Source organism: Thermobia domestica, chromosome 9, assembly GCF_964235325.1.
Source record: "Thermobia domestica chromosome 9, izTheDome1.hap1.1, whole genome shotgun sequence".
In the NCBI taxonomy this organism is placed as follows: Eukaryota; Metazoa; Arthropoda; class Insecta; order Zygentoma; family Lepismatidae; genus Thermobia; species Thermobia domestica.
The window spans coordinates 181,570,574-181,581,596 of record NC_137462.1 but is presented as its reverse complement, the minus strand read 5'-3'; the positions used below and the strand labels follow the sequence as shown (position 1 = coordinate 181,581,596).

The 11,023-nt window shown below is 35.0% G+C and overlaps 1 protein-coding gene across 2 annotated transcripts in view; it reads right to left on the bottom strand.

The window, feature by feature from the left end:
• Positions 1-1,529: 1,529 nt before the first annotated feature.
• The window catches only part of LOC145660490 (endoplasmic reticulum-Golgi intermediate compartment protein 2), a 30,368-nt gene continuing 20,874 nt past the window's right edge, over positions 1,530-11,023 (bottom strand). For both annotated transcript variants that reach the window (XM_081725580.1, XM_081725579.1), the window contains exons 5-7: positions 10,034-10,284; positions 5,063-5,323; positions 1,530-2,780 (exon numbers count right to left, since the gene is read on the bottom strand). In XM_081725580.1, coding sequence (XP_081581706.1) covers positions 2,530-2,780; positions 5,063-5,323; positions 10,034-10,284 — 763 coding nt within the window. In that variant the 3' untranslated portion in view covers positions 1,530-2,529. The remainder of the gene's footprint in view (positions 2,781-5,062; positions 5,324-10,033; positions 10,285-11,023) is intronic.

The following is an 11,023-nucleotide window of genomic DNA, read 5'->3' as shown; positions in this document are numbered from 1 at the left end:
CCTCAAATAGGATCGTTTCAAGCATAAAATCAAGTTCTGTGTGTGATGGAACTACGTGAGGGTAATTCACTTCGAGTTCCTTCCTAACGGTTGTACCTTCAACGCCAACCTTTATTCCGAACAACTGTCCACCGCCTGTACAGAAGAAACATAATACATCATATGAATTAAAGTGATAGTTTCTGCCTGCATCGCATATTACGGGATCATCGTCACAGAGATGACAGTAATATTGTCAAAATGGAATCCTAAGTTGGTGTAAGGTTAAGATCTGTTTTCGAAAAATGCATCCTAAAGCATGTATATACATCAGTAATTAAGTGAGACTGACGTTATTTAAAAAAATACAAAATGTCGAATATCATTTGATAGTAAAGTTTAATAACCAAACAGGATAGTAAATAATAACTGTGTATCACGATTGGTTAATTTGGAGTTTAGTGTTCCATTCAGCAGGAGGCTAGACGTACGACATACAGCTCAATGTGGGATCCGAGCCACATGAGTTCTCTCCGGCAATCGAAATCTAACGCGTCGAAGACATGTATTATGATATTTAAATATGTACGTACTTGATTTCCTCAGGGAACCAGTAATATACATATCTAGGTTAAAAACACTTACCACGCCAAACAACTGCCAATGAAGCATACGCAAATTGCTCTCCAGTTGTAATACAGTAGAAATAACTATTACTTAAATTATACTAAAAAATAACGTAATCTATTAATGAGAATTTAACTTATAGGGGCCATCTATATCTCTCTTATCGTATCCGCCAGCCATGCACACGTTAAATTTCAAGCTAGTACACCATTGTTAAAAACCTATTGCATGTACTTCATCTGAAGAAAAACATGCTTTCAGAAAAGTACAAAGGAATTCAGAAGCTCTATTGTATATTGATAAATCACAGTGTGTCATAAGATGAGATAGTTCTCAATGTGTTCCAACACACTTGCCCAAAACAAAAATTATAAGTAAAGAATTATAATAATAATTATCATTATTATTTCATTGTGCATTTATTAACTTTTTTTCTACACTTCCCTTTAATCTAGGTGACATTCTGTGATTTCCTAGGCCAATAGTATATCATATCGTGAGAAGAATGATTCAAATGTTTAAAATATAGGAATAAACTTAAGTTACAATGCGGTCAAATTCTAAGGTTAATACGTGACACCCTTACAAAATTATAAATAATACACAGCTTATGTCATTCACCGGTTAATAAAAAAATTTTAAAAAAAGTCTAAGTCAGGCACTTGACGTATATATCGATTATTAGCAACTTCAAATATATGTAGTCCATTTTCACTTGATCCAAATATTTGCTTTTGTAATTCTAATACCCTGTATTTGTTGGTCACTATTTGGATCGAATAATAATAATAATAATAATAAATAAAAAAAAAAAAAAAAACTAAATAAAACTCTAGAATGTGTCATTATATACTAATTGAATATATACACCACACAGATTTATTAATTATGAGTTTAGTATCGGAACAAAATAAAATAACAAATTCAAAACAAATAATTATTTAATTGCTCAACAAACTATACAAATAAATTGAAACTTTTTCTTATTCCTTGATTTCAATTTCTTCCAAAATAAAAACGCAAATATAGCTGAGGAAAAATAACAATTAAAAAAGAACAAATCAATATACAACTATACACACAAAACCAACAAAAGACATATGAAAAATCACAACGCAAATGACTGCATGAAGGAAAATAATAAATCGAACAATGTTTTTATCATAAATAATTCTGTTCTTTCACATTGTTTCATTTATTTCTCTCTCACAACCACTCGGTTCATTAAAAAGACATCAAATAATCGCTAAAAGTTACTAACTTATTTTATGCAATGTTGAAAGGTAGCAGATTTTCGCTTCGGAATCGCAACTACTGTACTCCCAAAAGTCTTTCTTTAACATTTTATTATATTCTAATATTAAATAGTGGCGCAAGCAATTAAAGAACTACATACAATCCCTGAAAAGATGACATTATGCAACAACCGTACCGTACATTTTTTTCTCATAACTGTCCCCTGAAAGCAGAAAGGTGCTAAGTTCCAGAATGCAAATTTCTCAGGGGATGAATAAAAACGAATGAAACACTAATTAATTCTGATTATTTCTTTCTTCTAGAATCCAGTTTTCACTGCAGACCTTTCATATTGCCACCTGTCTCCTTTCTGCACAACATTAAACATGAACTGGATAGTCAGGATACACACTTAGTTGAAATCAAGCAGAATGGCGTTTAGCTTTCTGCTTTCTGAGGGCGAGTATATACTACTATCAACGTTCATTATTCTTTAAATGTCTGAGCACAAACAATCTACTGGTAACTAAATAATCACAATTGTATATCATAGAGCAAATAATTGTTGCTAATCAAAGGCACTTGAAATCATCCAGTCGAAATCTTGGTCATTTACAATTTTTTTTTTTTTTTAATGTGTTTTTCGATTCATTATTCTCCACTTGCATCACATGCGTTAAGTAGGTTTCACCTCGGATTTAACAGTAAACTTGCTTGTGTTTCATCTCCGTCTGACTGCTGTCCCACTGAAGAAATCACGCTCTCCTTTGATAAATAAGATACCTCTGGGCTTAAAGAAGTATGAAGTGAAGAACTAGCATTATTATTAACTAGTCTGTCCGAAGTTAAGCTGCCACTATGAGTCCTCTGGTACTCTTTCTTTAAATACTTGCATTTTATAACGTCAAACAAAAACTTGACAACACTTGTCATAATGCCTGGAAGTAAATAATAAATAATTAATCCAAAAAATAAATAATCTCAATTGTATTTATGAAAATCTTATCAGAATATCTTGGATATTCACTACCTACCATCAATGATAACAAGAATAACGTAATCCAAAGTGCATAGAGGATGGATATATATAAATTTCATATATATAGTGTAACCTGTCTTTATTGGCCACCATCGGTTCTATTGAAAAGTGGCCAACTTTCAGAAAATAAATGTGATTTTTATTTTTTCATTTATCTATTTATTTTTTTAAGAAGAGGATTAGAAGAGGAGTATTACTTGATTGTAAAATTTTAATAAGTAATCGTTCTTTTGCTGTCTGTAGAGTAAGAAACTTTCAGTTGAATTGATTAATCAGTGACAAATATTTTCTGTAGATGCTTTTCGAAAAATAGTGAATTATTTATTAATAACATTTATTCATAGTGGTTTATTCTAGACGTATTTCTTTTATTCTCTCTGTCACATATACACATTCTAATTTTGTAGTTAACAATCTCTTGTTAGTGAGCTACAAGTGTTTCCCTCGGGGCAAAAGATGTTTTGAGAGAATCTTAAGGAAATTAATATCTCAAAACCTCTGCTACCTTTCGACAAGCCGTCGGGTGCCAACGGTTAACAATTGATAGGGTTGGCTTTAACCTTGGGAATTTTCCGGAATTACTAAAGCTTCCCACTGATGAAAGGAGCCGATATAGCTAATGGTTTTACCAAAACAGACAGGGTAAACAAATACGTACAACCATTTCCTGAATTCCTGTATTCACATCTTCCTTCACCACCCCTTTATCAGGGTAGTCTTCCGGCCATTGACCTCCAAGAGCAAATCGCGCGAATCCTTGTTTCTTTTTCTCCACTCACAAACATAGAACATCTGCCTCTCATATGAGAATACGAAAGAGTTAAGTAAAATAACAAAACAGTATTTTGCGTAGCCAAGATACGCAAGTAAATTTATCACTATCATCACAGGGTAAACATTGCTTCAATGCGGCCAACTTCCAAGGACATACAAACACAAATATTATATATATATATATATATATATATATATATATATCTTTGTGTTTGTAAAGAAGTTAGGAATATACAAAGATGCACCATCTGTATCACTACCTTTTCTGCCCTATATACTAATATACAGGGTGAGCACAAAAACAGTCTCTAGTTTGAAAAGGATAGAACTTTAATACCAAAAGCATTGTTCTGCTCAAACTTTCGCAGTAGTTACATAAACTGAAAAAGTTTTTGGTGGTGGTGTTCTAAAAATGGCGCCCATGGACCACAGAGCATTATTTTACACGTCAAAATAAAGGAAAAAATATATATATTTGTATACCTTTCGAGTCATCGTCTGGAGACATAAATTGCACTGTGTGGCAACGTCGCAAATAAAGAACCATAGATTAGATGTACCAATCTATCAAATAGTTATACCGATTTTTTCCAGATGGCAACTAAAGTCGATATTCATTGATACTAGCATCGCTTATTAATGTAGCAATCGATTTAACTCTTTCGTTGTATTCATAGAGTAATACTAATGGCTCCAAGTTGCTCTACGACGTTGCCACATTGTGAAATTTTGATTATCCATAGTGGCTGAAGGAGGCCCCGGAGGGCATTTCATCATATAACATTTTCGCTTTATTTTGACCCATAGAAGAGTGCTCTGTGGTCCGTGGGCGCCATTTTTAGAACACTCGATATATATATATAAGGATGTTCGGAAACAACACCAACAAACTTTGGGAAATTATTTCTCACAAGAAAACACGAAAAAGAATCATAGACCAACGTGGATGCAGAAATATGTCTCATCTCAAGAGTTAGTTTGCCGAAAATTGGGAGATATGACAAATTAAATGGTCATAACTGGAGAATGAAATGCCAGATAAAAGTCGGATAAAATAACATAACAATCATTTTTAGTGTAGTTTCCATTAATGTAACCAATAGATGTGCAATCTGTACCAGTTCTCAGTTCATGATTCTCACTTTCCGTTTGTAGAATATCTCATGAATTTTCTAACCCTGTTCCACATCAACTGGTATACTAATGGAATCCAAGCTCAAAATAATCATTATTATATTATCTTTTCCCCGACATTTCGTTCTCGACCTATGACACTTGATTTCATCGTCTCTCCCAACCCCGAAATGATGAATTTGTGCATCCACGTTGGTCTATATTTTTTTTCATGTTTTCGTACAAGGAATCATTTCCCAAAGCTTGTACATATTAAAATTCAAGAGTACTTACCTAATGTTGCATAAACACCTCCGACAACTGCACACAGCTTAACGAGAAACTGACCAAAGGAATCTCTCTCCTGCGTCACCTTCACTTTCAATGCACTCATATCGTACTTAAAAAATATTCCAGGAATCCCGTGCGACCCTTTGTCATGATCGATTGGTCGTTCATGATCTTTCACTGAATACTGGTACGTGGTCAACCTTGTGATCAAAGTATCAACTTCAGTTGGAACCACTTGAATGAAATACTGAAACAACATCGAAGCTGAAATATAAAAGTTAATATGTAAGTATGTCTGAAAATACCTCTATTGAGTTACACATTTTTGCGTTAGATTTATGATCAGATAATGCGTATTGTGTATAAATTCAACAAGAAAAATGTCTCTATCACAAAACAATTAATTATCGCTTATTGAAAACTGTAACATGCCATAAACTTATTTCATTGTTAGCAACATACCTTAAATTATTAATGGAAATAGATCAATATATTGAATTAAATATTGGGTTTAATGGCATACCATTACGCACATGCGCTACAAGAATATGTGAACTACTACGGATAAAGAAATGATCGGCGCTGTACTCGAGACATATTCCTAGAGGATTTACGAACTTAATTCATCCATACGATGGAATGACGATGAACGCAAGGTAACACTTTATCACCAAATCAATGTTGTCTCTAGTACTCATAACCGAAAGGAATACTTTCAATTTCATTTTTATTTGCCGAGTATAAACACCACTTTTACAATACTAACATTAAACTACTACCATGCGGTTCTCTACCAGTTTCAAAACCACTACAGTGCAGCCCACTAATAACGAATTTCAAGGGACAGACACAATGAGTTTTTTATATCCGAACTTCGTTCTAAACAAACTCATGTATTTTTCCGAATTATGGAAAAAACAAAGGATTAGATAGCAAGCAGATACGTTTAAAAAATAACATACAGCAATATAACATTACATCTGAAGATACTGTTATTAATTGGGTTTTTATCTAGTCTATCGTACATATTGCAGTTCTTCCTACCTGTTCAAGCACGCTTAAAGCAGTCTGTAATTTTCTTCTGAAGAGTGTCTGCTGCTGCTGTTCGTAACACCGTCGCTTCCACCTCCTCAAATGCCTCAAATGCATTGTCTGGCACTCTATTGCTGTGTTCGAAAAGATGGCGTTGCAAGCTTTCCAAACTTTGGATCGCTTCTTTGGAACTCACGGGTTGTTTCACATTTTCCACTTCTCCCTCATCATCGAAATCTGCTTCATCGTCCTTTATAGCCTCCCTCATGCTTTCCACAATTGAATTATAAACATCTGGATTAGGGTGGAGCGAAATAGGGGGTCGATTATCAAAAGTTGTCCAACAAAATAGCACTAGGCGTCAAAAGTTGTGTATTGACTAGTACAACATTCGTGATTTTTTTCATAATTCTTTAACTTCATCTTCATTCCCCGCAAAGGCCCTAAAATTTTGCAATTTTTATCAAAAGTTGATATTTTTTGAAAATATATATAAAAAAAAATTAAAGCTGCCTAATGAAATCGAACTAGGTGATAAAAGTTGCATAATGACTATATTAACTAGACAGTTCATGATTTTTAAAATAATTTGCATCTTCATTCCCCGCAAGGGCCTGAAATTTTGCAGTTTTTATGGTAAATTTCAAAATTTCACTTAAAATATTATAAAAGTTTTAAAATCCGACAAATCACTTCAAACTAGTTTAAGGAAGAGTGTTGTTCACTACCATAACACCCATGGTATTAAAATAATTTTCGAGCTTTATCTTATTGCCTGCAGGAACCTTAAAATTTTGGAATGTATACGGTAAATCTTAAAATTCATTGAAGACACTGACAATTTTCAAGAACTGTCAGATAGTATCTGCTAGACGTCAAGCCTTGTGCGTGACTAGTATAATTTCAATGATTTTAAAAATATTTTTTCTTTGTCTTCGTTATCTCCAACAAGTTTTAAAATGAGGTTTCACACTAATATCTAAAAATACATTGAGCATAATATTAAGATACATTATATAAATTTAACAATTTTGCATTGACTTTATTTTTGATATGTAGCTTTTTGCTGGTTCCCAGAACTCACCACGAGAAGGTGGCTGCATGTAGAGTTCCGCCCATCCACCTTTGGAAATTATCTTTTTAACTTTTTGGTTTATATTCAGATTTTGTTTCGAATGTGGGAATAATTGACCTATCCAAAAGTATTACTCTGATAAATCCATCTCGAGCTAAAACACCCTTCACACGAAGGTTACACACTTCAGACGAAGCTTCGGTAACAGTTTTAGCGCACTTCTCGATTGCTTGGGTATGACATGGCAAATAGAAAACAGACAGGAGGATAGATGAACCTTCCGTTACACATTTCTGTAGATCCTCCTCCAAGAAATGGCACGTCAGGGGTGGCTCGGTTGCTTCGCGTTCTTTCCAGTTGATTAGGTCAGTTTAATCCTGAGCACTAAAGTGCATTGCTGGAATACTGAACTTACGTACAGGAGGTGTTTGGTTTGAGATTCTCGACCTTGTGTCAAGGATTCTCGCATAGCTAGTTTTCGAATATGCTTACGATCACCGGCGAGCATAAATACCAGCAAATTCTCCGGATGCGCGAAGAAACCATTAAAATGAATTTCCTAGCTCCAATGAGCTTCAGTTCATTGCTTAAGTACCGTGAAAAGGTTATAGTACGATGTAAGTTCACAGGAGCATCCTTGATAGCAGGATTACATTTAATGTAAAACCACATCGGAGCATACACTTTCATGATGAGTGTAACCAGTTCCTTCAAGTTCGAAGTTGGGTTAGTACTGCTTATGTACACTCTAAGCACTCTGTTTGCAGCAGCGCCGTAATTTAGATTTTTTCGGGGGGGGGGACATTAATACGCGTATTTGGGGCCCCTAGAAAAGTTGTTTTTCTAATTCTTGGGCCCCCTCTCTCCATCTTTCTCTTACTCTTTATGGCCCCCCCGGAACCTGTAGGCCCTCCCGCATTGCAAAGTCTGCTGGGCCGTTTGTTACGCCTCTGGAGCCGTTCTATACATAACAAATTAATTAAGAGGACAATATTGACAAATTTCAAAGCCATACGAATAAATATTATTTCTAGGGCTCCTAATAGTAGATATTTCTTACTGAAGTGGGCCCACGACGCATTTTTGTTTTATGTATCTTTTGTTTGATGTTTTGTTTATGTAGGTCTAATGTAGTGAACCTGTTTGATGCTCCATTTATAATTTCACGTTCGTATCGTATATGGAGTAAGAAAATTTTGTCTTAAAATGGGCCCCCCTCGAACGGCTATGAGCTTCTGGCCCCTGCCTCCCACAAGTTATGGTCCTGGTTGGCAGTAGTTATCCATCTGGCATAGAATAATTTTCCCGAACTTCTTGATACAAAGTTCCGTAAAAAGCCACCAGCAGAGACTGCTTTGCAAATATCCCACATAGTGCTAAGGTTTGGTCTCTGCTAAGGTTTCTGACGTCTTTTTCCTTCAATCGCTTGAAAATTAACGATTGGTAAATCCTCACAATCACCGGCGCATATCTGTCTTCAACATTGGGGGGGGGGGGGGAAGAAGAGTAATACCCTCCCTTTTTTTTAGCGATGTTCAAAATATTTATGAAGTTGAAAAACGATGCTCTGGAGAATGAGGGGAGCAGAGTTGCCTTCAACATTGGGAAGCGGGCATATTTGAGGCTTATTCTGGGGGACATCAATTTCGTGTCACTTTCCTCTGTGGCAATCGGACACTAATTATCACATTTCTCCCCCAAAAAACACATCTCAAATCATATTATTAGAGGGGATAGTCTCCCACAATTGGTTAAACGTTTTTCTATAGTTCTCTAGAATTTTTGAGGACCAACTGTTGCGCCATGTAAATGCTCTTGAATATGCCTTAGAATATACCATAAAAATTGCAAAATTTCAGGCCCTTGAGGGGGATGAAGATGCAAATTATTTTGAAAATCAAGAATGGTGTAGTCTATCTACTCATAATGCAACTTTTGTCATCTAGTTCGATTTTATTGAAAAGCTTTAAAAAAATATCAGTATTTTCAAGAAAATTCAAATTTTCATCAAAATTTCAAACATTTAAGGCTCTTGCGGTGAATGAAGTTCAAAAATTATGAAAAAATTCACGAATGTTATACTAGTCAAAACACAACTTTTGGAACCTAGTGCTATTTGATTGCACAACTTTGATTTTTTCGCTCCACCCTAATCGGGATCCTCAGTTACAAGCGCACCATCTGCAGCAACGTGCTCGACATACGTAATTCCCTGTGTCGCTGCTTCCTGAAATTCTCTCCAAGTTTCAGGATCAACAGCTTCTTCCGCCGCGGTAACAGTTCTTTCTTCGACGAACAGAAGAAAATAAAACATGATCCCGTTCTGAAAACTTCGCTATAAGCGCTCTTTACCGAAAATATTATTCGTAATATAGGTCATTTCTTCCATGTTTTAAATACGCGATGTGACGGGCATTTCATTTATGTTCGTAATATCCAATAATTCGCTATTTCCGAGTTCGTTATAAGTAGACTGCACTGTAGTAGTTGAAAATGAGACAGAAGATGGAAGTGACAAAGCAACAGATCGCGAAGATCTTGATTATAAGCTGTCTACATCACAGTTCCAACTGAAGCCACTGTCTCAGGCAGAATTAAAAGATTTTGTAAGACATCTAAATGTTTCTAAAAGGTAAGCAGAATCACTTACGTTTCGTTTGAAAGAGAAACAACTGTTACAATTAAACAAAGTTTTATATACTCGTATATAATCTCTCTTCGATTCTGAAAATAAGAATTATGCTCCAATCAAACATACTTTTCGTGATTTCGGAATCTACTAATAGCCCCCCCTCCCCCCCCACACACATTTACATAAAGAAAATACAAACAATAACTTATTTAAAACAACACAGAAAATAACTTACGTTCCGAAGTAATTTTCTCGTCTCCTTCCAAAGGATGTACAATACCTGGACTAGGATCTCCAAATGAGAACCTATTTATACGATGTGAGAAATTATAATCGTTCTCTGCCATAAACGCAGAAATGTGAACGTGGCCCCGTGGTAGAACAAGAGACTTCCCAGCAGTTATATGGAAGTTGCCAGCGACTTTGTTAAGAATTAATGTTCCATATACTCTACAAGCATCATAAGGTCTGGTCGGAGTAATTTCTCTAAGAATAAAATGAAAATATATATATACAAATATTAAAGGCATAATTCCAAAGAAATGATATTTATTAGTAACATGGTTAAGTGAAAAATGCACTATAAATGTAATCAGTGAAAAATGCACTATAAATGTAATCAATTTGATACAAAATATAGTTTTGTTTATCCTTCTCGGAACAACCAAGTTCAATATTTCAGGAAAAAGGAAAGGGGATGGGGAAAAAACACGTAAAATTCAAATGAAAAATAAACAAACAGGATAACACACTACAACAAAACGGTATAAAATGAAATAAAGAAAATACGGTGCACCACAGATTTCTCATTGCTCTTTGATTTTTCTTTCTTTATATGATGAAACGTTTAGTGACGATGCGCCTACAGTGTACTTTTCAAATTGCTGATTTGATTTGAGTTTAGCGTCCCTTTCAGTAGTGAGGCAATATGAGACGTGGACCTATAGCTTAACGTGGGATCTGAACCTCATGAACTCTAGACGGGAATTGAACCTAGGTCTCTCAAGCCAAAGGTGCATATGATAAACGCTTAGCCTTGAAGGAGCTCAACTTTCCAAGTTGTGTGATAATGTTTCTACTATCTTCTCTTCTGATAATGTTTCTGCATCTTCTTGTATATATGCAAAAATGGTAACGGTAGTGGTAGTTCAATTGTATAATTACTAATAGACGCTATAAGGTATAGATAATATGAGTGCCCAATTCAGTCGTTAACCCGCAATGA